This window comes from Moesziomyces antarcticus (assembly GCF_000747765.1).
Source record: "Moesziomyces antarcticus DNA, scaffold: scaffold_v10009, strain JCM 10317, whole genome shotgun sequence".
In the NCBI taxonomy this organism is placed as follows: Eukaryota; Fungi; Basidiomycota; class Ustilaginomycetes; order Ustilaginales; family Ustilaginaceae; genus Moesziomyces; species Moesziomyces antarcticus.
In genome coordinates this window covers 567180-593675 of record NW_014639001.1, presented here as the reverse complement: position 1 = coordinate 593675, position 26496 = coordinate 567180, and the positions used below count along the sequence as shown (strand labels likewise).

Sequence of the window (26496 nt, the reverse complement as noted above, 5' to 3'; positions counted from 1 at the left end):
CGAAGCCAAAATTGGACAGGGCCCAGGCAGCAGCAGCGGGCGGCGGGCGGCGGGCGGCGGGCGGCGGTGGGTGGGTGGTGGTTTGAGCTGCGCGTGCTGAGTTGGGTAAGTTGGGTCGGCTCGAGGCGGTGCGCAGGGCGGGCGGGTGTCGAGTCGGGGCGCCAAAGGACCACAGCCAGGGTCGAGGCCGACTAAGCAAGCCCGAGCGCCCGGGGAGAGACCGGCGCAGGCGCACGCGAGAGAATCCACTCACGCTAAAGCCCAGCGGGCACAGTAGCCGACCGCCAGGTGGGAATGGGAGCGTTGCGGCCTTGCAGCTGAAAGGGCCCAAAGCCTCTCTCGCCTCTCATCCTCTGCTCGCCTGCATGAAAGTGCGGTGGGAAAAACCAAAATTGAATAAAAATAAAAACAAAAAGAATGCCTTGCTGCGCTGTGCTGTGCGGTGCAGGGCTTAGTGTAGCTGTGCTGCGCGTGTCGCTCGAGTGCAGGATTGCCCACCGACTGTGCAGCTGCTGCTGTGAACCACGCATCCGGCTCGCCACCGCTTTGTCCAGATTCCACCACAGCCAAACGCAGTTGCTGTCGACACGTTCAGCTAGCTTTTTCGCTCAAAGTGTTGCAATGCCACCACCAGCAGCAAAGCCGAGTCGGCACTTCCGAACGTGCCAATCCTGGGCTGGCAGGGTTTGAGCGACGGAGGAGAGGGCGAGACGCCGCAGCTGCGCGCAGGGAAGCGGCGACCGAATTGCGCATCGCAGCCCCTCCCGAACGTGGCCGTGGCCAGGGTCCAGCTACTGTAGCCGCTCTCTCAAGCTCGCAGCGCTCGTTTCGAGCCCACCTCAATGCATGGCTGTGTTGAGCGTGCAGAGAAGGCGGAGAAAGATCCACGCTGGAACTCGGTGGGTTGCGACGAAGCCAGTTGCAGCGGTGCAGTGGGTCGTGTGAAATGAGATGAAAGCTTGAGCCAATTGAGGCTGGTGCGCCGTGGTGGCTTGCAACGGTCTCCTCACTGCGCAGGCAAGCAACCACCAAAGCGACCAAATATGGCATTGTCCATACGCGCCACGACCGCTCGGTATCTGCCTCCCGAACGCCCACGCAACGTGCAAGGGCCCAGTGCCAAGAGAATCGCTTAGCGTGCCACCGCACAATGACAGCCGTCGATGCTGCTGTGCGCAGGAGGCTGTGCTGTCACTATCACGTTCCCGGTCCCTCTCGAACGCGGCCTCAGCACTCATTCTCTGCTGTGGGCGGTGGCAAGTCGCACTCTCGACGATACGCCTTCGGCAACGTGACGATGCAGGGAGTCCCGCCATGGCCGTTTTGTGCCGCAGCTCAGCGCACAAATTTAGGCGCGAACCGGTAGAAATCAAAATGTCTTGGCCCTGCAGGCTCCGCATTTTGATGCACCTTTCAGCGGCTTCTCTCACACCCGTCTGAACTTGTGGGCAGATAAGATGGCTCTCCGGATCGCTCTTGCACTCCGACGATAGGGGCTCCATGATGGGCCGACACCGCCTCTGTGCAGCAACGTGCAAAGCAAAGAGATCAGCGAGCAATGCTGCTACAGTAGCTGCAAGATGATCGTCCGTGCAGAGTGGCACAAACACAGCCTCGATGCAGCGCGCAGTGACTCGAGGGCGCGTCTCGCCGCGCGCGAACCGCGATCCGCCGTGCGGTCACCTCGACACCAGATCGTGCCGAGCTGGTTCGCCCGCGAGCTGGGTCGTATGCTGTCCGCTTGTGCAGGCCGACGGAATGCGCAGATCGCTACGGCGTGCGGGCCGTCGGGTTCCTCAGCTCAGCATGTGCTACCCCAGGTCTCACACTGCGCTCAAAATGGCCACAGCGTGCGACTGCGACATGTGACGTGCGATCGCAGCCTTCCATACGAACCGATCCACAAGAGGAATGCGGGGGCCTACTAACAAAGACCCATGACGGAGGCTCTTGAGACACGGACAGGATCGCGCGCCGCGGCCTCGACCCGTCACGCCGAGCGAGATGTCCAAACGCGCTATCGCCGATATGAATGCCTTGATTTCGAGATGTGTTGCATCGGCGATGCATCGATGCACAGGCCTCGCATGGAATCCAGCTCGGCTTCTTGAACGGCGCTTTGGAACCAACCTTGCAGGGTTCAAGGTTGCCCGCCCCCCACAGTCGGCTCTCGCCGACGAGCCGCAGCTTGCGTTCTGGCTCTCGCGCGATGTCTTCGGAGCAAGGACAGTGACGACTGAGGAGCGCCTTTGGAAAGCGTGCGGAATGATAGCCGGATCGCCGAAATTGCCGGGCGCGCCAAGTCCGCCAAGACGGCCCTGGCCTTACCTTGCCCTCTCACCACCATATTCGCCATCCTCACAACATCTCTGCGCTCAACATGTCCGCCCAACCCAATTACGATGCGTGCGACACCTGGCAGGACATTGTCGCCGAGCACCGGCGCACACTCCAGCTGCCACGCTCCACCGTCTGCACCGACCCCAAGCTGACCGAGTGGAAGGAACGTGCCAACGCCGTGCTCGAGCCGCCATCGAGCGACGTACCCGGCCCTGCGCTCGCGCAGCTGGTGCAAAACGAACCCACCAAGACCATCTGGGCCTCCGAGCTCGATGCGCTCCTCGACGGGCGCGATGCTTCGGCCATTGCCGAGCTCACCACGTCGGGCAAGGTGTCGGTTGTGGCTGTGACGCAGCATTTCGTCAAGAAGGCGTCGGTGGTGCACCAGGCGACCAACTGCCTGGCACAGATGCTGGCGGACGATGCGCTGCAGCGCGCAGAGCAGCTCGACGAGAAGCGAAGCCGGCTCGAGGCAGACGGTCGCCTCCACGAGCTCGGCGCGCTGTTCGGCGTGCCGATGAGCATCAAGGGACACATTCCGTACAACCGATTCGGCAACCAGCGCGGATTCGTCTTTGATGTGCTACCCGATCCGACGTCGCATCCGCTCGTCAAGCGCAATCTCACACAGGAGCAGCTGGAGCTGTTGAAGGATACGCAGGGTGGGTATGTGAGCGAGAGGCCGAATGCGCATCTGGTGGAACTGCTGCTTGATGCGGATGCGGTGATCATCTGCAAGACCACCATGCCGCAGGGCGTGATGCACCTCGATACGACCAGCAACTTGTACGGCCAGACGCTCAATCCGCATAACCTCGCGCTGAGCCCGGGCGGATCGAGTGGGGGAGAAAGCGCGATCATCGCAGGAGGGGGAGTGGCGCTGGGTGTGGGCAGCGATATCGGTGGGTCGATTCGTCAGCCGTGTGCGGTGACGGGTTTGTATGGGCTGAGGCCTACGACGCAGAGGATCCCGTATGGGGGCGTGCGATCGACGATGCCCGGTGCCGAGGGCGTGGGGTCTTCGATTGGGCCGATGGCCAAGTCGTTCCGCGACATCGAGCGGTTCATGGCGAGCGTGCTGAATGACAAGACGCGGCCGTGGGAGCGCGAGCACTTTACGCTGCCGATCCCGTGGCGTAAGGTGGACAGCCTGCTCAAGGGTGGGCAGAAGACACTGGTGGTTGGGGTGATGATGGAGGATGGGGTGGTGCGGCCAACGACACCTGTGCGACGTGCGCTGGGGCACTGGGTGGACAAGCTGCGTGCCAAGGGTGGGCTACGCGTGGAGCTTCGACGGTGGGACCCGCGCGATCTGCACCGCCGCGCATGGGACATCGTTCGGTCGCTGTACTTTATGGAGTCGGGCAAGTACTTTCACCTGCTCTCTCGCGCCACGGGGGAGCCACTACTGCCTCTGACGCAGTTCATCCTGGCCGAGCCGTTTGTTCGGTTGGCCGAGGCGGATCTTGCTGCGGATGCGGCGGGCGAGGCGAGGAAGAAAGACGAGATGTCGGCGAGCGATGTCATGGCGAGCGTGCGGGTGCGCGAGGCGTTCAGGGCCGAATACCTGCGTGCGTGGAACGAGCTGGGTCTCGACTGCCTGCTGTGCCCTGCTACCGCCAACGTCGCACCCAGACCGAGCACGGTCAAGTACTGGAACTACACGAGCGTCTTCAACCTCGTCGATTATCCGGGGGTTGTGTTTCCCTCGGGCATCACGGCTGACTCGGCACTCGATCGAGAGTTCGAGGCGAAGTCTCCCAAGGCGGTCGATGGGTTCGAGTACGAGACGAGGAGGGAGGGCGAGTGGATGGGCGAGTTCGACGAGGACAACGCGCGAGAGTACGAGCAACACCGTGATGTGTTCAACGGCGCCCCTGTGGGACTGCAGCTGATTGGGCGTAGGTACAAGGACGAAGAGCTCGTAAAGTACGCCGAGCTGCTGGACCACATTGTGCGATCCTGATCTCCGCCGCTAGTGCACTGTCTTTGTGGTGCAATTCGAAATGTGGGATTGCCGATGCTAAGTCCCCACGCGGCGTTGCGTCTCCGGCAGTGAGAAGTGGGTGCGGGAATCTATTGGTTTGCGCAAGGAAGTATGCACGGTGAGGTGGTTGGTGGCCTCGGGCGAATTTTAGCGAGATGCCAAGAAGGCAAAGCCGGGGATTATTGCGGGGATGAGATTTCCGAGATGGTTGGGCTCGGCAAGCCACCAGGGTGTTGACCGGTCTCGGCATTCTAACGCGGTGTTGGTCGGTGTAACGAAGAGCAGAGCGAAGAAGAGCCCATGCCGACAATCGGCGGTGCTGAACGCAAGCGAGCGGGTACACCAGCGGGGATCATGCGTGATCATGCATTCGAGAGTGGGGCAAGAAGAGATGCCCGCCCACCCTCAAGCATCGTCCAGGGATTACGGCGACGGGTATAAGTAGTGCATCCTGCGCGGCGGTCTAGATGGGGTCTCTGCATCCTTACCTCTTTTCGAAACCATTTCATCATGTGGAACGTACTCAAGGCTACACTCGTTGCTGCGTCGGTGGGATTGTTGTGGGCGACCACCGCGGTATCTGCGCCGGTGGGGATGGTGTCGCGGGCCGAGACGTACGTCGGGTACGGCTTCTACTACTTTATCGGCAACGCGGCGGGTGAAGAGCGGATCTTTGCGGCTGTCAGCCAAGGCAACTCTCCCACCGCCTGGGATCTGGTCAACGGCGGGCAGCCGATTCTGACGTCGACGGTGGGTACGCAGGGTGTGCGCGACCCGAGCATCGTTCGCTCCGCAGACGGGAGCAAGTTCTACCTCCTCGCGACCGACCTGAATATCGGGTCGGGAACATCGTTCGGTGAAGCGGCTACGCTGGGCTCGCGCAGCATCGTGGTGTGGGAGAGCAGCGACAATCTGCAGAGCTGGTCCGAGCCAAGGCTGGTGGAGGTGATTGGGAAGGAGGGTGGAAGTGCTTGGGCTCCAGAGGCACTGTACAACCCCGAGACGCAGCAGTACGATGTCTACTTTTCGGCTCAACTCTGGGGAGATGACGATGAGGAGCATACGGGATCGTCGTACTTCCGTATCATGCGATCGAGCACGACGGACTTCACCAGCTTTAGTGCGGCAGAGGTGTATGTGGACAGGAGCGGCGATTCGGTGCTGGATATGACGTTCCTCCAGACCAATACCGGACTGTACAGGTTCATCAAGAACGAGAACCCGACCTCGGACCCTCACCCGCTCACCGTGTACCAGGAACGCAGCGATGGCGGTGTGGACGGAAGCTGGACCAAGGTGACGGAGAATATCGGGGCTGGAGTGATTGGGGCCAACGAAGGCCCGACTGCGTTTGTGGATAACACGGATGCAGACAAGTCGTGGCTGTGGGTCGACGAGTACACCAACCGTGGCTACGTGGCGCTCAACTCCAACAACACCCAGCAGGGCACATGGACTTTTGATGCGACGGCCAACGAGCCGAGTAACCATGCTCGTCACGGAACCATCATTCCGCTCACCCAGACGCAGTACGATAACCTGCGTGCGCAGGTGTAAAGCGATACTCGAAACGAGACCGGACCGTACCGGAATGAAAATCAACTGATCTCTTCCGCAAAGTGTGCCGAGCATGAGCGAACGGGTCGATATGGGCGACTGTCGATCATCGATGCCGAGATTGACAGCGATCGTCGCCTTGCGATATGATGAGGCGAACCGCGGCAGCCGGTGTTGAATTGTTAGATTGGAAGAGGGTGGTAACCAGCGGTCCGCGGTTCATGAGGTTTTCGGCTGCAGAGGTGCCGGAGCGGCGTAAATTTGGGCCGCGAGACGCCGTGATGGGCGGTTAGGCAGAGGCGGAGGTTGCGCGAAAAAGCGCCGGACTGCGAAATGAAGAGCCGCACCTCGAGAGCCGCATGACAGCGCGCGCGCATTTCTCCACACGTCCACCTGCGCGCTGCGCCTCTCTCTCGGATCCAGCAAAGTGCCAAAAGGCCAAAGCGAGAGACCAAAGCGCAAGGAAAAGCCGCCTGTCGATCCCATAAAAAGAGGGGGTCTGATCTCTCTCGTCTGGCTCTTCTCTGCTTCTCCAGCACACTCTTGGCTGCCCTCTCCACCATGCCAAGCAGCACTCCCACCGAGTACGAGGCGATCATCGTGGGTGGTGGGCCTTCGGGCATCGCCGCAGCCTGCCAGATGCAGCGCCACCTCGGCCTCACCAAGCTGCTCATCTTTGAGCGCGGCGCCGACTTTGGCGGCACGTGGTTCCACAATGTCTATCCGGGTGCGGCGTGCGACATCCCACCGCGGCTCTACTCGTTTTCGTTCCACCAGAAGAAGGTGTGGCGCCACTTTATGGCCAAGCAGGCCGAAATGAAGTCCTACCTCCAGGACGTCGCGCGCGCCTATACGCTCTATCCCATGGCAAGGTTCGGAACCCAGGTAGAGGAGGCAGAATGGCAGGAGGAATATTCGCACTGGAAGGTCACCTATCGCAGCATCGAGTCGGCCGAGCTGAGGACGGCCACGGCGCGCGTGCTGGTCAATGGTTCGGGCGCGCTCAGTGTGCCGAGGGAGTGCGATGTCGACGGGCACCAGGACTTCAAAGGCCCCCTGTTCCATTCCGCCAAGTGGGATACGAGCGTGGATACCCGCGGCAAGAATGTGGTAGTGTTGGGCAACGGCTGCTCCGCCACGCAGATCGTGCCGAGTATCGCCAAGCAGGCCAAGTCGGTGACGCAGATCGTCAGGGCCAAGCACTGGTATGCCCCCACGCCCGAGGATCCCTTTCGCAGTCCAGCCGTACGATGGCTAGAGCGCAACTTTCCCGGCTTCATCCAGCTCGAACGAGCGATCTTTACGGTGGTGTTGGACATCCACTTTCTGCAGGCGTGGAATCGCGAAGGCAGTGCGGCTCGACAGCGGTTTGCGGACAACTCGACGCTCTACGTCAGCACCGTCGCGCCGGAGCGATACCACCATCTGCTCATCCCCACGCAGGACGAGCTCAAGGTTGCTTGCAAGAGGCGCGTGTTCGACGACGCCTATATTCCGTGTCTTAACATGGACAATGTCGATCTTACCAACGACCAGGCGCACCGCATTACGCAGGACGAGGTGGTGCTCAAGTCGGGACGAAGGCTGAAGGCGGATGTGATCGTGCTTGCGTCCGGCTTCCAGGCGGGGGATACGGCGGTGCAGATGAAGGTGACCGGTAGGGGCGGCAAGGAGCTCAACGATGTCTGGCGTAAGGGTGGCGCCCCGCAGGCGTACAGGTCGACGCTCGTGCACGATTTCCCCAACTTCTTCCTCATTTGGGGTCCCAACAGTGTCACGGGGCACTTTTCGGCGCTGTATGCCATCGAGGCATCGGTGAGGCTGATGACCACGCTGTTGCGACCGGTGTTTGCCGGACCGAAGTCGGTGTCGCCGCTGGAGAGGTCGATTGGTCGAACGGTGGATGTCAAGCACGAGGCGCAGGAGAAGGAGGATGCCATGATCCGCGCGCAGATGCACGACCTCATCTACACCTCCGGCTGCAAGGGCTGGTATACAAACGACCAAGGCAGGGTCTCCACACTCTATCCCGGCTTCCAGCTCACCTTTGCCTGGAGAAGCGACCACCCCGTTGCAGCCGACTTCATTTACACCGGTGTCAAGGGCAGGCCACAGGCTCACTGGAGCTGGTTGCAGCAACTTTCGTCGTGGCTCAGGCTCGGAGACGTGCCCGAGTATAGACAGGATCGGCTGCAGAAGCGCGCATGGTGGAAGAAGGCGTTGGTCGATCCGGTTGGGCGCTTGATCGGCAGGTTGGGCGTCAGCTGGCTGCTGGGTCTGGTGTGGTTCCTCGATAGGGCCATGATGTACACCAGGGGCAGCAGACAGTTTGAAGAGGTCAAGACGAGGTACCTCGAGCAAAAGTAGCAGCACCAAGTTCAGATAATAGCACCTATGAAGATCGATCAAGGTTGGCGGTGGATGTGGTCAAGACAGTGAGGAGCGGAGATGTCAGTGGGGGGAACAGTGCCGACCAAGCCAGCTACTCTGAGCGTCGCACGCCGCTCCAGGCTCCGAGCGCAAGTCGGCTCAGTTTGCAATTCGCGGTCGAGGCTGGAGTGGGTGACAGCCGACCTTGCGTGCTTGCCTCTTCGACTCGGGACCGGTCCCTCTTCACCTCGCCTCGGCACCACTCGACAGCTGGACACCCTGGCCGATGACTCCTCGGAGTGAAACTCAGCGGGCTGCTGCGGTTGTGTGGTCCGAGCGAGGCTGGCAAGTGGCGTTGTTGGACGTGTGAATCATCTTGCGCGTCCGAGAAGGGGCCATTTGGCCCGGCTGAATCACCGCCGCCAATCCAGCTTCATTTCGCCCACCTGCGGGTGTATCAACCCTCGCAGCCAAGGCGCTAGCGCCAGAGCCAGCCACTCAGCCCTTGCGGGCTTCAGTCACACTCTTCCAGCCGCAGAGACCGCTGATGCCAAGGTGCGCTGCGTTCAGACTCAGCCCTGCGTCGCCGTCGCCTATATATGCGCTCGACCCAACCGCGCCCCCCTCCTTTCCCTCAACGGAATGAGCAGCACCATGACGGCTCCCGCTGGCTTTCACTTGGTCCCGTCGCACGTCGACGCGGATGTGCCTCTGCGCGACCAGGAGGTGCACCTCGTCCTCCCCAACCATGCAAACGCCGAACACCGCTACGACCTCGAAGCCATCCAAGCCTTCCAGAGCGCAGCCAACTATCTCGCCGTGGCGCAGATCTATCTGCTCGACAACGTGCTGCTCCACAAGCCCCTCGATTACGAAGCTCACGTCAAGAAGCGGCTTCTCGGTCATTTTGGTACCGTACCCGGACTCGTGTTTGCCTATGCGCATGCTACCGCTCTGCTCGCGCGCATCGAAAAGAAAGCCACTGCGGCAGGCGACGAGTACCAGCCCAGGGGCATTTTCGTCACGGGCCCGGGACATGGCGCACCCGCGGTGCTGGCGTGCCTGTATCTGGAGGGCTCCATCTCCAAGTTCTCGCCAGACGAGTCGCTGAGTGCAGCGGGTGTGCAGAGGTTCGTCAAGAGCTTTTGCTGGCCCAACTCGATGCGCCCGAGCCATGTGACAGCCACGACGCCCGGCTCGATCCACGAAGGCGGAGAGCTTGGCTACGCGCTCGGAGTCGCCTACGGAGCTGTGATGGACAAGCCCGACCTGATCGCATTTGCAGTCATTGGCGACGGCGAGGCAGAGACCGGACCGACGGCAACGGCGTGGCATGCGCACAAGTTCATCGACCCCGCCGAGTCGGGTGCTGTCCTGCCGATCCTGCATCTGAACCGGTTCAAGATCAGCGAAAAGACGATCTTTGGCGCAATGGACCGCGAAGAGCTGCTGGCGCTCTTTACGGGCTATGGCTACCAGGTGCGCTTCGTCGACTACTATCAGCATCTCGGAGGCAGGCACACGAGGCCGGGAGAGCGAGAGGTGGCCGCGTTCGATGTCGACATGGCCGCCAGCCTCGGTTGGGCCTACGACGAGATTCGCAAGATCCAAAAGGCAGCAAGGAACGCCGAGCCCATGCACAAGCCGCGCTGGCCCATGATCATCTTGTCGTCGCCCAAGGGGTGGGGTGGGCCGCAGACCGTCGATGGGCTACAGGTCGAGGGCTCGTTCCGCAGCCACCAGGTGCCGCTGCACGTGGATGCGCACTCGCCTCCGGATCATCTCAAGAAGCTCGAGGAATGGCTGAGGTCGTACCAGCCCCAGATGTGGCTCACACTCGCTGGTCAAGGTGCCGATCGGCTCGAGATCAGCTCCGTGGTCTCACGCATGCTTCCGAGCGAGTCGCTGCGCTTGGGGCAGCTGCGCGAGCTGGCGCAACGCAGCCCCAACCTTGTCGATGTGGGCACGACCGGCTTTATGGTCGAATCGGAGACCTCGGCTGCGGGTGACAAGGTGCAGGTCTCGGCGATGCAGCAGTGCGGTGCGTACCTGGCTGCGCTCATTCCGCTCAACCCGGACCGGCTGCTCATCTTTTCCCCGGACGAGCTGGTTTCGAACAAGCTCGATGCTGCGCTGTCGCTCGCCGGCTTCAAGGGGCGCAAGTTTGAGCACGTATTCGAGAGCCAGGTCACGGGTCTGGAGCGGCGCGAAGGCATGCGATCCGGACGCGTGATCGAGATGCTCAGCGAGCACACGCTGCAGGGTTTTGCGCAGGGCTACGCGCTCACGGGTCGCATCGGTGTATTTCCGAGCTACGAAGCCTTTCTCGGCATTGTGACGACGATGATCAGCCAGTTTGCCAAGTTTGTCAAGGAGGCGCGCGCGACGGGATGGCGACCGCCCGTGCCGTCGATCACGTACCTCGAGACGTCGACGCTGTGGCGTCAGGAGAGCAATGGATTCAGCCACCAGTCGCCCGGGCTCATCAATGCGGTGTTGGACCTGCCGCACAATGTGGCGCGCGTCTATCTGCCACCGGATGCCAACTGTGCGCTGTCGACGCTGTCGCACTGCGTGCGCAGCCGCAACTATGTGAATCTGGTGGTGGGCAGCAAGCATCCAAACCGCGTCTTTTTGGCCGAGGACGAGGCGAATAGGCACTGCAAGGCGGGCGCTAGCATCTGGCACGCCTACTCGACCGACAAGGGCAGAGATCCGGATGTGGTGATTGTCGGCATTGGCACCGAGACCACGGCTGAAGCCCTTGCGGCGACGGAATTGCTCGAGCGTCTTGCAGGGGAGGAGAGCGTCAGGGTGAGGTTCGTCAATGTGACGGATCTGATGATTCTCAGCGAGGGGTCGGTGCATCCGCATGCGCTGAGCGAATCGTCTTTCCTGGACCTCTTTACGGACACCGCGCCCGTGCTGTTCAACTTCCACGGATATCCCACGGCGGTCAAGGGGCTGCTGGGCGATCGACTGTCGGACGAGCAGGGTCGAAGGCCGACTGCGGTTCTGGGGTATAGGGAGGAGGGAACCACGACGACGCCGTTCAGTATGCTCATGCTCAACGGCGTCGACCGCTTCACTGTCGCGCTCACGGCAATCGGCCTCGTCGAACAAGACTGCGGGTTGAAGAAAGCCTGGCGCCGCGACGAGGCCCGACTGCAGCGCATGGTCGAGAGCGACGAGTGGGACGAGCTCGTGACGAGCCTGCAGGAGACGAGGCAAAAGTGGCAGACGTATATCGACGAGCACGGTTGCGACCCGCCCGAGCTGGATGTGTGAAGGCGGTCGCGGTGTCGGAGCGGCCAAGGGGAGGTGCAAGATGGCACGGCGAGGATGCTTGTCTCCATGCGACGGGTTAGGCAACGACGGGCGAGGCGAAGGGGTGGAAAAAACAAGTTTGATTGTGCAGCATCGATTTGTCCCCTGGCGATACCGCTCGGCCAGCTCTTCTCGATTGACTGCTTGCCTGCGCATGCCCTGATGGAAAGGCCGAAGGTGGCCAGCTGTAGCTTGACGGTTGAAGGAGTGTTCCTGTTGTATGTTTAGGCAGCATCGCATTGAATCGGGATCGGTTTTGCGAATCTGTGAAGTGGACATCGCCGTGATGCCTGTTACCTCGGTTCAATCCAAGTTGCCGTCTGATTCGGACCAACCAAAGTGCGTCTGTGTGATGAACGATCTGTGTGATGAACGATCTGTGCAGAGGGCATGGTCACGATGTGTTGGTGGGGTTCCGGCTCGAGCAGGCCGGTACCTGCATACACCACACGCCCACTTACGCCACGCGCGCGCACTGGAGGCGCGCGTATACACCTCCGCCCACTCAGGGGTACGCGCGCACGCCTCCTACTCACTTGCTCACTCACTTGGACCATTCGCCCGCACACACACACACTGTGGATAGAACCACGATCAATTACAATCGTTCCGTACCATCTCTGCCTGTCGTTCGCTCCGCCAGCGCCCTGCATCAACAGGCATCGCACCGCAATCCCACACGATGCATGTTGGTCCGCTCCAGCGCAAGTCGCCGATTGATGTCGACGCATCTTGCTGCGTCGGTATGGAAGCGGCTGATGTCGTTCCAAGGCCTGTTTGGTGCGCGGTCTGTTCGAGACTGGGTCTGGTCTGCAGTCAAGCCGCACTGCATGTACGCCCGCATCCGGTGTACGACCCACCACGCCGCGCAAGGCTCCGGAGGCTGTGCTGCATCCACCTACATCCTGCTCTCCCACCTCACTCGCCCACTTGGCGAGCTTCGTTCTCACTCCATCCTCTCTGTCGTTGATATAATGGGGACTCATTTGATCGCGTACAGCTCTGTGACGTCGGACGCCTTCGAGTGTCCTAGCATGCACCGTCGCAGACTTCAACACGGCTGATGTGCTCGTCATTGAGGACAGAATGGCGATGGAGCGGGGTGCGTGAGTATGGTCGTAGCTGGTGTTGCTGCTACCTCCAGACGGCATTTGGGTGCGAGTTTCGAGCGAGAAGATCTTGCGCCTCGTGATGACGGCAATGGTTGCACAGGCAGCTCTGAAGAACACCGACTTGTGGACACGACGAGGCTGGACGATTGCAGGGGCCGGGGCTGTGTGCTCGATAGCAAGCGACGCAGGACGAGCACAACGACGCCTTCGATTGACAAAGTGGGTGGATGGAACCACCTCGTTCTGTCGCGTGTCAACATGCAGGGCTTCCCCGTTTCCCCACGATAGCAAGATTTTCGGGCGGAGGAAGCGATCAACGCGACATAGGAAAAGTGTGTCACGCGAGATCGGATGGACAGCGATGAATGAAAGCGTAGTGCTGCTGTACGACCGCTTGCTCTGCGTCGGTTGGGAATGCAGCGCGTGGCAGCAGTGACAGGCCGACGACAGAGCCATCTCTGCCGTCTGTCGACAGAGTGCGGCGGACTGTGGTGCCAAGCGTGGCGTGGCAGAGCAAGACGACCAAAGCTGGGCGCGCAGAGACGGACGCCCCGAGCTGGCCAAGGGTGGATGGCGGTGATGAGTCAACACCCGACTGGGCCGGTGCCGAGCGGCCGAGGGGACAAGCATGCTGAGTCACACTCGCCACCGCAACCCCCCCCCCCCCCTCCCCGGCACCTATAAGGAGTGCCGATCGAGGCGCCCCCCCCCCCCCCCCACCACCACTCGACACAGCGCGCCAACTTCGATACGCAAAGATGCAAGCCGAGAAGAGCGAGAAAGAGGGTGCAGCGCATGTGCTGTGCCTCAACGCGTAAGTCCTCGACAGTCGCGGTAGGATGTGCTGCAATGCTGATCTTGGAATTGGAGTGGGTAGCGGATCTTCGTCGCTCAAGTTCAAGGTGTACGCGACGCCGGAACTGCACACTGTGCTCGGTGGGTCAGTGAAGCTCAGTGACAGCGGCGCGAAGGTGTGCATTCGAGGCGAGAGCGGAGTGTACGAGGAGGAGCAAGAGTGGGACGCCATCTCGCCCGGTGTGCTGGAGCACATCCTTGCGATGATGAAGAGGTTTGAAGAGGTTGATATTCGGACGGTGGTGCACCGAGTCGTGCATGGTGCACACCTGTCGTCGGGCGTGGCCATCACGAAGGAAGATCAGCACCACCTGCAAACGCTCGAGTGGCTGGCGCGATTCGCACCGCTGCACAACGGCGTGTCGGTCTCGCTCATCCGTGCATGCCTGGCATCGTCGCTGTTGCGCGACTGCGAGAACGTGTGTTGCTTCGACACGCACTTCCACGCGACGATCGACGAGGTGAGGGGCAGGTATCTGCTCGACCGGGGTTTGGCGGGAAGCGCCTTGCCCGGCGGGATGGAGATGCGAAGGTGGGGCTTCCACGGTCTGTCGTACGAAGCAGTGCTGCACACCCTCCCTGCGGTTCTGGGGAGGGAGAGGGCAGAGGTGAATGCGATCCTGTGTCACCTGGGCGCAGGAAGCTCCGTGTGCGCAGTGGTACAAGGTCGAAGCTGGGATACGTCCATGGGGTTGACGCCGCTAGAAGGGTTGCCCGGTGCGACGAGGAGTGGGACTGTAGACCCCGTGCTGGTGATGCACATCCCCCGCGCGAACGAGAGGCAGCCCTCGGGTGTAACGCACGCCGAAGAGGTGCTCAACCAGCACAGCGGGTTCAAGGCTGTTGCTGGCACGAGCGATTTCAGGACCCTCGTCGAGCGGCGCAAGACGGACAGCAGCGAAGGAAAGAGCGCCAAGCTGGCTTTCGACATGTATGTGGATCGTCTCGTCGGGTTTCTGGGGAGTTATGCGGCCAAGATGAGTGCACGTGGCGGAGTGCATGCGGTCGTGTTTACCGGCGGTATTGGAGAGGCGAGCCACGAGCTGCATGTCGCACTGGCACATGCGCTCGACTTGTCCCCCCTCGCCCCCGCCGACATCGCAACGAAGGCGAGGGAAGGATGTCGCCAGCTCGGTCGTGGGGGGCTTGGATTGGATGAGAGTGGCTCGGTGCCGTGGTTGGTGTGTCGAACGGATGAAGAGGCAGAGATGGCACGTCAAATGATCCAAAAGCGCGGATGATCTCCACGGAGATGCTCACGCCACCGCAATAAAGCTCATTTGAATCTCCGACAGGGCTGCGCATATAAACTCGCGCCTTCCCCCTTCGATCCTGTTTGCGAAACGACAACCATGTCGAACGCCAACCACCCCGCCAACCGGGTCATCTCGACGAGCATCGACATTGCCGCCCCCATCGAGGTGGTGCGCAGCGTGCTGCTCGATTTCGCGTCGTACCCGGACTGGGCGAGCTTCGTCACCTCGATCAGCACCTCCAATCTCGCCGTCGGATCAAAGCTCAGCGTTCGTATCGAGCCGCCCGGAGGTACAGCCATGACCATGACACCCACCGTCGTGCTGCTCGACGATCGCGGATTTGGATGGCAGGGGCATCTGGCCAACTGGCCCGGATTGTTCGATGGCAGACACCTGTTTCTGTTGCATCAAGATGCAGACGGCACGAGGCTGGAACATCGCGAGGAGTTTGGTGGCGTGCTGTACACCCCGCTCATGGGTTGGCTGGGCATGGGCGCCAAGACGAAGAACGGGTTCGAGGCGTTCAATCAGGCCATCAAGAGCAGGGCCGAGGAGGTGGCGCGCAAGTAGCAAAGCAAGATCCAATACCGTGCGACGGTGGCAGCTCAAGCTTCAGTAGGGTGGCTCGCGCGGTCTCGGCGCAATCGTAGTGCATTGTGATTGAAGGCGGCCGATACGGGATTGTGGCGAATGAGCGTTATAGAAAGCGGCGGGAGCCGGAGCCAAAGCGGTCGCCGAGGGCGGAGGCGTCTGCGATGAGTTTGCCGCGCTGCTTCTCGTCCATCAGGCGGCCGCCGATGCTGAGCGCTGCATCGCGGTCCCATAGCATAGGTGCGGCCGCCTTGCCTGCACGCACGTCGTCCTCCTCGCGCTGCTTGCGTGACTTTTTCTCCTCCCTCTCCTTGTCTCCACTGCGGCTGCTGCGGCTGCTTTTGCGTTCTTTGTGTCGCTCGTCGCGCTCATCACGTCGCGAGTGCCTCCTCTCCTCATCCCTACCGCGGGGAGATCGGGATCGGTCCCGACGGTGGTGGCGGTGTCGATCGCGGTCGCGGTCGCGGCGTGACTCGCTGCTGCGATGCGAGTCCCTGTCGCGGTGGCGTCGTTCCCTCCTACTGTCGTCGGGGTCCTCGAGTTGGCGCTGCATGTCGCGCTTGCGCCGATCGATGTGCTGCTGCACGAGCGATGTGGATTGACGTGCGTCTTGCACCTGCGCTGCGATATGCGCGTCTCTGCGTGCGGTGCGTTCGCGTTCCAGCTCGTCGGCGTCGGCGGGGGCGGGGTGGGAGCCGGTGACTTGGGCGCGCATCCGCTCCATGCGTTGCTGCGGCGTCTCGGTCCAGGAGCTGTCGACCTCGGCGGTGCCCGACCCGGACGCACGTGCCGACACGCGCGGGGTGGACTGTGCGAACCCTCGCGATTTGAGGTTGAGCGGATCGCCTGCAACCGCCTGCAGTGACGAGTTGGAGAGCGAGGGTGGCACGAGCATCCACTCGGGGCGCGAGTTGGCCGCTTGCTCGGCAGCCAGTCGTGCGGATTCGGCCGCAGCGGTCCGGCGTGCCTCGCGCTCGAGAAAGAGTCGGGCGCCTTCGTTGAGCCCAGACGAGTCGGGCTGGGAGGAGGACGAGGGTAGGGAGGGACCGATGTCGTCGGACGAGACCGAGTTGGAGCGCGAGCGTGTGAAGTTGGCGGGGAGTTGGGGGCCAGCTACCGCTCGGCGAGGAGGCGAACGCGAGGAGCTTGAAGAGGAGTGTGAGGGAGAGCGCGGCCGGGAGGGACCCGGAAGCTGTGGACCGATAGGACCCATGCTGGCTGTCAGGCGATGCAAAGCGAGCAACGGATGGTGGTCGGGAATCGAGCTTCGACGCCAAAAAGCCGTGTGGAGTTTTTGGCCGAATTGTCCGACTTCCGAACCAAATTGCGGCTCTGGGAATTCTTGTTTCGTCATGCTCGCCCACTTTTCTTCTTGATCACTTCCACTCCCAACAAAGAGCTTTGGCAAGGATGGCCGACGCAGGCGCTGGGCCTTCGGCTCTACCGTCTGGCTGGACGGAGCACATCAGCCCCGCTGGCCGAGCGTACTACCACCACACCACGTCGGGCGTGAGCACCTACACGCGCCCCACTTCTCCGCACCAGCCCAAGCGCAAGCGCGAAAAGCCGACGAGCAAAACGCGCATTCCCGGCACCGACGGCTGGTTCAAGGTGACCACGAACCGCGACAATGTCTTCTTCTGGCACGAGGCGAGCAAGGAGAGCGAGTGGATCGCGCCCGACCACATTGCGGAGCACGTGCAGCAGCTGGAGGATAGCCTGAGGCAGCAAGCCGAGCAACAGCGCAGAGTGGCAAAGCAGCAGGAGCAGGACGAAAAGGAGAGGATGAGGAGGGAGAGGAGGGAGAAGAAGAGAAAGGCCGAGCAGGGCGTGCCCATCACCGAGTTTGCGGCAGATGCAAAGCGTGCGCGCCCCGACGAACAGGATGATAGCGAGCACAGCGAGATCGATGATTCGGACGAGGATGAGGACGAGGCTCAAGATGCGGATCGTGTCCCTAACACGGGGTCTGTGACGGTGCAGGCTGACGAGCAGGAAGAGGAGCAGGATGAAGAGGAATGGCAGCGTCAGATTGCCGAGCAGATGGCGGCAGAGGCTGCAGCCTCAGCACACGAGTCGGATGCCTCCTCCTCGCCCACTCCGCCTTCAGCGCCGGAAGCAACATTGTCGACGGAAGAGCAAAAAACTTTGTTCCTGGTGCTGCTCACGTCGCTCAACGGCACACCGCACGAGATCAACCCCATGGCGCCGTGGGATCTGGAGCTGCCGAAATTCTCGCACCACGCCTCCTACCTTGCGCTGCCCACGCGCGAGCGCGAGGACGCCTTCAACGAGTGGTGCAAGCTGCGTCTGCGCGAAAAGCGTGCTGCCAAATCCGCCCAGCCGTCGGTGGAGGCAGATGGGGGCAGCCGTGCCGAGGCCGAGTTTCGTGCGCTGCTGAGGGCCGAAGTGCGTTCTACGCGGACCAAGTTTGCCGACTTTCGCGAGGCGTTTGTGCGCGATCGAAGGTTTGCGGCGTTCGGACGGAGCGATGGCGAGCGCGAGCGCGTCTTCAAGGCGTACCTCGTCGAGCTGGGCGAGGAGAAGCGGCGAGCGGCGTTGCAAGCCGAGACGGCATTCACAACATTGCTGGGGGAAAAGCTGCCCGGGAATTTGCGCGGCAAGGTAGCTGAAGCCAAGACAGCGGGAGGGCAGGAGAAGGAGGCGGTGATGGCGGTGTGGATGCAGGCCAAGCGCACGCCCGGGTTGGTGGAGGATAAGAGGTACGATGCGGTGGGCAGCTCCACGCGCCGCTTCGAGCTGTTTGCCCAGTGGGCGAAAGGTGAACGTCGACCCCAAGCCCCGTCGCAAGCGAAGGAAGAGAGGGGAAAGGAGAGGATGAAGGATGGGAAGGAGGAGGCGAGGGTGAGGGCGATGCGGGAACGAGAGGAAAAGGTTCGTCGCGAGCGTCAGAGGATCGAACGCACCAACCGGGCAGCACTGGCCTCGACGGAGCGGTCGGAATCGCGACGCCAATTCAGCCAGCTTTTGGTGGATGCTGTCCACTCGCCGCACGTCAGTTGGCGGTCGGCAGCTGCTCGGCTGGAAGCAGATGCGCGATTCGCTCCACTGCCCGAGGGAGAGAAAGAGGAGCTGTTCGAGCAACATGTGCGGCGACTCTTGCACTCGGAGCGCGAAAAGCTGGCGGCGGTGTTTGAGCGGTATGCGCGTGCGCTCGATACGCACGCCGACGATGTACTCGCCCAAACGCTGCACGACGACGCGCTGTCCCACCCGCCACTAAGCGTCTACCGCCACGACACCGACAAGCTCGATGCGGCGTACCAAGAGTGGAACGCGGAAAGGCAGGCGAAGGCGAAAAGGGCGTTTGAAGAGATGCTCTGCGAGAGTGCGTTTGTCGAATTCTGGGGCCGCATGAAAAAGACCACCGCCGAAACTCGGCGCGAAAAGAAGGAAGGGGAAAAGGAGGAGGAAGAGGAGGAGGAGGTGATGCTGGCGGATATGGCGCGCACGGTGGATTTGGACCAGATTCAGGCGGTGCTGGGTAGAGATGCGCGCTTTCGGGCGTTCAGACATGTGCCTGAGCAGCGCGAGGCGTGGATCCGACAACATCTGCACGGCCTAGCCGCACCGAGCAAGAGCGTTCATCGCTAGAGCACACTCGCATCAAAAGGCAAAGAAAGAGTTTGATAGCATCGTATGTACATTTGTGTTTCTACTGCTTGGTTTGAGCAGCACGTGCTTCGTGGATACGCTTGCCGAGCTTGCTTCCCAACCCGGCGTAATCGCTGGGTCGGACGGGGAGCAGCCACTGCCTAACAGTCGCATAGGTGCTCAAGCCAAGGTCGATGTCCTGGAGCGTATCGTCGATGGAATGCAAGCTGAACGGCACGAGGTTGGTCCCGTGCGCATGCTTGCCGTTGCTCCTTGCATCGAGCCAGTCCAACTTTGCCTGTGCTGCCTCGAGCATGTCTTGATCGCTGGGCAAGTTGGTAAGGCCATCGAGATGGGCAGCGATCCAGAGTGCGGCTGCCTCGGAGGAGGTGGGGCAAAAGAGGGAGGAGTTGTAGCCGTTGAAGGTGAGGTTGGGTACGCCAATGGGCATAATATGCTTGTGGAGTAGGAAGTTGCCGTCGGCATCGAGGAACTTTTGCTGCACTTTGGCGGGGAGGAAGGGGACGTCTTGGTGGAATCCCGTGGCGCAGATGACCAGATCGCATGGCAGCTCCGTGCCGTCCTTGAGCACGGCGATTCCGTTGGAGAGATGGTCGATCTCGGCGTCTCTTCGAACGGCCACCTTACCCGCCTCGATGTTTTTGTAGAGTCCTTCGGTGGAGAGGGAGATGGTGGAGCGGGCGATCTCTTCAAAGGGCCCCTGGGGGACGAGGTTCAGACGGTCGAGTTTGAGCTGGCCCGTGACGACCCACTGGAGCGAGTTGAGCATGGAGTTGCGGATGAAGCGGCCGGAGCCCGAGTTGAACCAGCGCTCAAACGCCGAGGGGGTGATGTATTCGAAGAGCGACTCGCCGAGGCGCGTGAGCAGGAGGTACTGGTAGGGGAGGCCGCGGATCATGCGTGGGAGCTTCCAGATGAGACGACGTGCGACGAGCGTGGTGGACTTGGCATTGGCAGAGACCGCGTTGGCCACGTCGCATGACGACTTGCCGTATCCAATGACGAGAACGTTCTTGCCCTCGATCGTTGCGGGGTCGAGCCCAACGTCGGACGAGTGGAGGATTCGACCGCCTGCGGCCTTGAATTCTTGGGCACCCTTGTACTCGGGGATCTTGCCGCGCGAAAAGGTGCCGGTGGCAACAACGAGGTGGTCGAAGTCTTCTGGGGTGTCCGAGGCGGATGTGGTGATGCTCCATCCGTCGGTGGCTGTGGGTGTGGCTTGGGTGACCTTGGTGCTGAAGCGGATGAGGCGGCGGAGGTTGTGCTTGTCGACGTAGGCGTCGAGGTAGTCCTGGACCTGCTGTGCGGCGGGCCAGGTGGGGTAGTGGCGCGGCATGTCCATGTCCGAGAGGCTGTACGTCTGCTTGGAGTTCTGCGTGGCGAGACCCGGGTAGCGACGCGCCTTGGACCACACGCCACCCACGTCGGCGCACGCCTCGAAGACGGTGACGTCGTGGTCGTACTGCGTGAGGTACTTGGCGGTGGAGATGCCGGCAAAGCCTGCGCCGATGACTGCCACGCGCATGGTGAATAGATGGAGCGAAAGGTAAAGATGCGGTTGGGGGGTTGAGCGAAACGATAACGATGGGGTGGGATGGGGAAGCTAGGGCAGACAATGGACGCCGCGGCTATATACATGCAATCCACGCAAAGAAGGGACTCGACGCGCGGGGATTTCGTGGACGAGGGCGCGGCGCGGAGAGGACCCTTGGGAGTGAAGCGAGAGCGAGAGGCCTGTGATAGGACGATGTCCGAATGGCCCCGCGGTGTCGAGCGTCGAGCGGAGGTTCATAGCCCAAAACGGCTTATCGGCCATGGCATCTGTGCGTCGAGTGGCATTTCCCTTTGCCGCGCGATTAGAGTGCGGCGGTTCAGCGGTTCATCTTCGTGTGTCGCAGCCTAATTTCCTTGCATATTTCGACAAATTGCACGGCGGCTCAAAAAACGAAAATGCGGGGGAACAGGCGCGCAGAGCCAATCACGGAGCGTACCTTTCGAAAGCCCAAGCTAATCGGCTGGGGTGGTGGCGGTGACGGGTCGGTGGCCGCGGACGGCTAGCGCTGATTGGGTCACGAGACGAGCCCAAAGTGTGGGGAAAGCGTAGATGCGATGCAATGCACGTGGATCGCAGCTTAGCGGCGGTCGATGTCCGTTGCGCAGTGGTGATGAAGGGCGGACCGGATCCTGTCCGCGGTGGGACAAAGCTCGGATCTTTTCTTGGCCTCTTTATCGCGCGCTCTGGTGCCGCGCCTTTTCTTCCTGTTGAAATTGATCGCAAGCCGCACGGGCCAATCTTGGAAAAAAAGTGCCAATATCGGAGGTTGGGTTTTAAAGACTGCGAGTCGGATCTCGACTTGGGTGCATCCGCAATCTTGAGCTCTTGCCCTCCATTCGTTCATCTCGCTACACGTCAACATGTCGATCGTACGCCCCAAGGTTGTGGATGGCAAGTGGCACTTTTTCGACGGCGCGTTGCAGACCTACTTTGTGCGCGAGGACGCCGACTCGTTCACCTCGGGCCAGATCTTTCGTGCCAACGATCCGCACTCGGGCGTGGGTCGTTCGAGCACCGCCACGCCTCCCTACCACATCCACCTCTTCCAGACCGAAACGTTCGACGTCAAGGACGGCACGCTGTGCTACCTGATCGATGGCAAGCAGGGCAAGCTTCAAGCGGGCCAGAAGGTCAACATCCCACCCTACAGGCCACACACCTTCTGGTCCGATCCCGAGAGCGGCAAGGATCTGCATGTGCACATCACCGTGAGGGGAGGTCCCAACCCGGGCTTCGACGAGGACTTTGTGCACAACTTCTACGGATACCTCAGCGCAAGGACCATGGCCGGCAAGGCTCCCAATCCGTTCCAGATGCTCAGGTTCTTGGACGATGCAGACGTCATCCTCGTGCCGCCTGTGCCGTTCGCCGGGTTGTGGAGGGCGTTTGGTCTGCTCTGGCCACTCGGACGATCGATCAACCTGCTGTTTGGACGCATCATCGGAGGCTGGATCCTCGGCTACCCGACGCGATACAAGGAGTTTGACGACAAGTAGGCGTGGACTCTATGCAATCTGATGCCGATTCCCGACTCGAACCAAGCTGTAGAGTGTGATATCGGGGGGTCGATCGTCGCCGATTCGTTTGAATATCGGGAGTTGCATTTGGCTCCGGAATTTCTTCGCGCGTTTGATCGGATCCATCTGCTGCCCTGGCTCCGAAGCGTGGCGGGAAGCAGCCATGTCGGCGGGGGCGCGTCGTTAAGTCAGAGCGGAAATTTACCGACCGAGAAACCAAAGAGAAGACCAGCCAACCCAACGCCTCGAGCGCCGATTTGAATCTCGGCGAGATTTTTTTTGGGCGAAAAAGTGTTGCTCTTTGCCTCCAAAGAGCTGGTGGGGCGGCGGAAATTGAGGCTTTTTGTTCCACCACCGCAGCAGCAGCAACAGGCAGCCGCCATCGTCAGTGCATTGCTGTGATTGCTGTGATTGCTGTTGCATTGCTGTTGCATTGCTGTGATTGTAGTGTGTGAGTGTGGGGGGGAAAGCAAACGCAAGGTGTGACTGGCAAGTTGGATTGAGCACGGCTCAATTCGAGGCTTGAGCGGCGGCGTGGCACCCACTCCTGAGTGTGCCTGAAAAGCGCCTCAACGTGTGGGTGAGAAATACGGATGGTGTGTGCGTTTTGTGTGCGTTTGTGTGCGTTGGGTGCGTTGGGACGGACGACTGCGTGTGGCCGCTGCTGCCTCGGTGACTCTCCTTGGCTACCGCTTCGATCTCTCCGTCTTCCTCCACAACCTCTTCACTCTCACTCTCACCTTCACCTTCCGCCTTCCCCCCTCCCCCTTCCTCTCTCTCTCGGTCTTGCACTGGTCGTCCAACACCCTATTAGGTGCAGACTCCAGCAAGAGAGCTCGCCTACCAGCGATCGCATCGTCATCATCACCACCCTTTGCATTCACACAAAAAAAAAACACAAGCTCTGTACTACCACCACCCTCCATTTCCGCAGTCATACCTCCAAAGCGCTCCGATCTGCTCGCATGGACTCCTGCATTTGATATCAACATCACCTTCGCATCGTGAGTCCTCACCTTCACCGCCTGCTGCTTCCGTGCCCGATGTGCGCGCAAAGCTAACCTCGTCTCCATTGCTTTCTCCCCGCAGTTCCCGTTCCCTTGCATACCTTGTACAATTCCTTGTAACACCATAACATCCTCCTGCCACTTCCTCTCGTACAACAACACCTCGGCCACTCTCATCAAGCCGTCCAAACCCAGCACCAACCTCCAGTACCCGACGCAAGCCCATTCCACTGCCTTGTCGCCTCCAGCACAGCCTATATCCAATCCTCTCCCCGTCATGTCGGCCAACGACTCCAACAACCCGGCCACCGCCAAACTCTCCACCCCACCCGACGCCGATACCGCTCCCACCTCCTCCTCCCACTCCTCGTCCGACTCCGCCGCCGCCGACGCAGCAGACATCCAGGCGCGCATCGAGCAGAAACGCCACGAGCACGAACAGCAGCGTGCCATGCAGCGCAAGGTGTTTGAGCACCAGATGGCCCTCCTCGAAAAGCAGCAGCGAGAAGAGGAACAGAACCTCCTCCTCCAGCGCAACTCCAACTCTGCTGCCACCGCTGGCGCGGCCGTCGCTTCCGCCCCGACCACCCCGCCCAACGAGAGTGCCATCGCCAACCCCAAGTCCTCCTCCGCCGCTGCTCCCACCGCCGCCACTGCTGGCGCCAACACCACCGACGCCGCAGCACGCGCCAACGCTCTCGCCCACCTCTATCGCTCCATGCCTTCCTCGCGTCGCCAGTCGGGCGAGACGCAGCGCGACACCGACGACATCGCTGCCGCGGTAGCCGCCATCTCGATTCGTGCGCCAGCCAAGTCCGACGACGACAACTCGGCCGCCAAGCCCAACGACAAGGCGGCTGCTGCCGCCGACAACCTTACCCCCGTCTTCAACGAGCGCTTCCTCTTTGACGACGAGCTCGACAACGAAGACTCGGCGTTTGTGAAAAAGTACAACCTCAAGGGCGGCGACGATCAGTTCCCCATCCTCGTCCAGCGCTCCGACAATTCAGGCGATGCACAGCCCACTGCCAAAGATGCAAACTGGCCCAAGTTTGGCACCAAAAACGCCGACGCCGCCGCCACCGCGGCTGGAGGGGCTGATGCCCAGGCCACCGCGGCTCGCAAGTCCCCGCCGCCCCAGCAGCACGCCACGCCCACCATCGCCACTTCCTTCGGCACCAGCGCAGGACATCAGCAGGCCGCCTTCCCGCTTCCTTCGCCCTCGCCGCGTCTCTCGCACACCGGTCGCGACTCGCCCGCCGTCAACGCCAGCTTCGCCAGTGTTGCTTCCCGACAGACGAGCGGGCCCGCCTCGCCATCGCCTGGCCTCGGCGGTCTGAGCGGTGAGGTGGGTCGTTCGGGTGCAGGCTCGCGCTTCGTCAACACCGCCGTCCCCGCCGCCGCTTTCCCCAGCTTCAGCCTGGGCGCCTTCTCCGGCGTCACCGCCGCTGCCGCCGGCGCGGGCAACGAGAGCCCCAGCCGATTCGGCGCCTACTCGCCCAACAGCTTCGATGCCGCCGCTGCCGCTGAGGCGCGACGTGGCAGCCGACCGTCGTCGGGCTTCTTTGATGCCTTTAACCCGACCGCGGGCGCCAACTCGCAAGGGTCGCTCTTTCCCGCTGACAAGTACTCGATGGGCATGGTGGGTGGCGACGAGCACGCCAAGCTCGGTGGGCTGGGCGCGCACGGTGGCGCTGCGGCGTCGGCCAAGCATGCGCGCAAGGGCGAGCTGGATGCCACGACGCAGCTCGAGGAGCTGCAGGGCGACATCTTTGCGCTGTGCAAGGACCAGCACGGCTGCCGCTTCCTGCAGAAGAAGCTCGAGGAGAGCAATCCGGCGCACCGCGACATGATTTTTTCCGAGACGTTTACGCACTTTGCCGAGCTGATGACGGATCCGTTTGGCAACTACCTCTGCCAAAAGATGCTCGAGTACTGCACGGACGAGCAGCGCAACTTGATTGTGGAGCTGGTGGCGCCGGAGCTGGTGACGATCTCGCTCAACATGCACGGCACGCGTGCGGTGCAAAAGATGATCGATTTCCTCTCGACGCCGCGCCAGATCCACTCGATCATTGTGGCGCTCTCGATGAACGTGGTGACGCTGATCAAGGATCTGAACGGCAACCATGTGGTGCAAAAGTGCCTCAACAGGCTGGGAGCGGAGGATAACCAGTTTATCTACAACGCGGTGGCGGCGCACTGTGTCGAGGTGGCGACGCACCGGCATGGATGCTGTGTGCTGCAGCGGTGCATTGACCATGCGAGCGAGGCACAGCGCGTGCAGCTGGTGGCCGAGATCACGTACAATGCGCTCACGCTGGTGCAGGATCCGTTTGGCAACTATGTGGTGCAGTACGTGCTGGACCTGAGCATCGCGCGGTTTACGGATGCGGTGGTGCGTCAGTTTGTGGGCAATGTCTGTCTGCTGTCGGTGCAGAAGTTTAGCAGCAACGTCATGGAGAAGTGCATCCGGGTGTCGGAACCGGGTGTGCGCAAGCAGCTCATCGAGGAGCTGCTCAACCGCGCAAGGCTGGAGAAGCTGCTGCGCGACTCGTATGCCAACTATGTGGTGCAGACGAGTTTGGACTATGCGGATCCGGTGCAGAGGATGCGATTGGTGGAGTGCATCCGGCCGATTCTGCCGGTGATTCGCAATACGCCGTATGGCAAGCGCATCCAGAGCAAGCTGCAGCGCGATAATCTGGACCTGGGACCGCCGAACGGCGTGCCGTATTCGGTGCTGGCGGCGCATCAGCAGCAGATGCACATGGGCGGTGCAGGTGGATACCGTGGCGGTGGGGGTGGGTATATGGGGATGAATGCCTATCCGCCTGGACCGGGACAGGGAGGTATGCCGCCGCACATGCACCCGCATGCCCCGCAGCATGTGTACGGCGCTCCTGGTGGTAGCCCGCACATGCGTCCCCCGCCCGGAGGAGGTGGCCACAACCTGCCCCCGCCGCACTTTGGCCAGGCCGCCTACGGGTTCAACGCCAACCTGCCCCCGCCGATGGGCATGCAACACGGCGCAAGTAGGGGCGCAGGTTCGGGTGCCTACAACAATGCCGGCTTTGGCAACTACTAGCCGTGGTTTTCTCGTCTCCCATTTGTACCATGATCTTCTCCTCATCCTTCTCCTCGCAGGTGGGCTTTTCCAGCATCTGTCAAAGGGAGTTTGGAAAGGCCACCGCGGCTGTCACACTATCTATCATGCTGTTCTATATACATTGTTCTTCTCACTGCTGTGTCGGAATGTGGTCGGGGCGATCTTGCTCATCGTCCCCCAGCGGGGGGGGGGCTTTTTTTTTTCAGCTGAAGTTAGCGAGGGAGGTGGGTTGGGGGGGGGGTTTTTTTTTTTTGTGTCCAAGTGGATGGGCGATGGT

The 26496-nt window shown here is 61.4% G+C and overlaps 11 protein-coding genes across 11 annotated transcripts; 9 read left to right on the top strand and 2 right to left on the bottom strand.

Annotated features, from left to right (window-relative positions):
• Positions 1-1150: 1150 nt before the first annotated feature.
• PAN0_009d3881 (uncharacterized protein) lies at positions 1151-1928 on the top strand (the record flags this gene model as incomplete). Its single annotated transcript, XM_014800840.1, has 2 exons — positions 1151-1306; positions 1494-1928. 2 exons carry the CDS (start codon positions 1151-1153, stop codon positions 1926-1928), a joined length of 591 nt encoding a protein of 196 aa, XP_014656326.1.
• Positions 1929-2380: 452 nt separating this feature from the next.
• Positions 2381-4306, top strand: PAN0_009d3880 (acetamidase; the record flags this gene model as incomplete). The annotated part of the gene is made up of 1 exon (XM_014800839.1): positions 2381-4306. One exon carries the CDS (start codon positions 2381-2383, stop codon positions 4304-4306), a length of 1926 nt encoding a protein of 641 aa, XP_014656325.1.
• Positions 4307-4837: 531 nt separating this feature from the next.
• On the top strand, positions 4838-5884 carry PAN0_009d3879 (uncharacterized protein; the record flags this gene model as incomplete). Its single annotated transcript, XM_014800838.1, has 1 exon — positions 4838-5884. The coding sequence occupies one exon, from the start codon at positions 4838-4840 to the stop codon at positions 5882-5884; it is 1047 nt and encodes a 348-aa protein (XP_014656324.1).
• A 561-nt stretch (positions 5885-6445) lies between these two features.
• PAN0_009d3878 (monooxygenase) lies at positions 6446-8251 on the top strand (the record flags this gene model as incomplete). Its single annotated transcript, XM_014800837.1, has 1 exon — positions 6446-8251. One exon carries the CDS (start codon positions 6446-6448, stop codon positions 8249-8251), a length of 1806 nt encoding a protein of 601 aa, XP_014656323.1.
• Positions 8252-8908: 657 nt separating this feature from the next.
• On the top strand, positions 8909-11542 carry PAN0_009d3877 (phosphoketolase; the record flags this gene model as incomplete). Its single annotated transcript, XM_014800836.1, has 1 exon — positions 8909-11542. One exon carries the CDS (start codon positions 8909-8911, stop codon positions 11540-11542), a length of 2634 nt encoding a protein of 877 aa, XP_014656322.1.
• Positions 11543-13451: 1909 nt separating this feature from the next.
• PAN0_009d3876 (acetate kinase protein) lies at positions 13452-15374 on the top strand (the record flags this gene model as incomplete). The annotated part of the gene is made up of 3 exons (XM_014800835.1): positions 13452-13507; positions 13571-14729; positions 14844-15374. The coding sequence occupies 3 exons, from the start codon at positions 13452-13454 to the stop codon at positions 15372-15374; spliced, it is 1746 nt and encodes a 581-aa protein (XP_014656321.1).
• A 127-nt stretch (positions 15375-15501) lies between these two features.
• On the bottom strand, positions 15502-16608 carry PAN0_009c3875 (uncharacterized protein; the record flags this gene model as incomplete). Its single annotated transcript, XM_014800834.1, has 1 exon — positions 15502-16608. One exon carries the CDS (start codon positions 16606-16608, stop codon positions 15502-15504), a length of 1107 nt encoding a protein of 368 aa, XP_014656320.1.
• A 197-nt stretch (positions 16609-16805) lies between these two features.
• PAN0_009d3874 (peptide-binding protein) lies at positions 16806-19010 on the top strand (the record flags this gene model as incomplete). The annotated part of the gene is made up of 1 exon (XM_014800833.1): positions 16806-19010. The coding sequence occupies one exon, from the start codon at positions 16806-16808 to the stop codon at positions 19008-19010; it is 2205 nt and encodes a 734-aa protein (XP_014656319.1).
• Positions 19011-19071: 61 nt separating this feature from the next.
• Positions 19072-20556, bottom strand: PAN0_009c3873 (monooxygenase; the record flags this gene model as incomplete). The annotated part of the gene is made up of 1 exon (XM_014800832.1): positions 19072-20556. The coding sequence occupies one exon, from the start codon at positions 20554-20556 to the stop codon at positions 19072-19074; it is 1485 nt and encodes a 494-aa protein (XP_014656318.1).
• An 890-nt stretch (positions 20557-21446) lies between these two features.
• On the top strand, positions 21447-22082 carry PAN0_009d3872 (uncharacterized protein; the record flags this gene model as incomplete). The annotated part of the gene is made up of 1 exon (XM_014800831.1): positions 21447-22082. One exon carries the CDS (start codon positions 21447-21449, stop codon positions 22080-22082), a length of 636 nt encoding a protein of 211 aa, XP_014656317.1.
• A 1305-nt stretch (positions 22083-23387) lies between these two features.
• Positions 23388-26198, top strand: PAN0_009d3871 (RNA-binding protein; the record flags this gene model as incomplete). The annotated part of the gene is made up of 1 exon (XM_014800830.1): positions 23388-26198. One exon carries the CDS (start codon positions 23388-23390, stop codon positions 26196-26198), a length of 2811 nt encoding a protein of 936 aa, XP_014656316.1.
• Between the last annotated feature and the right edge of the window lie 298 nt (positions 26199-26496).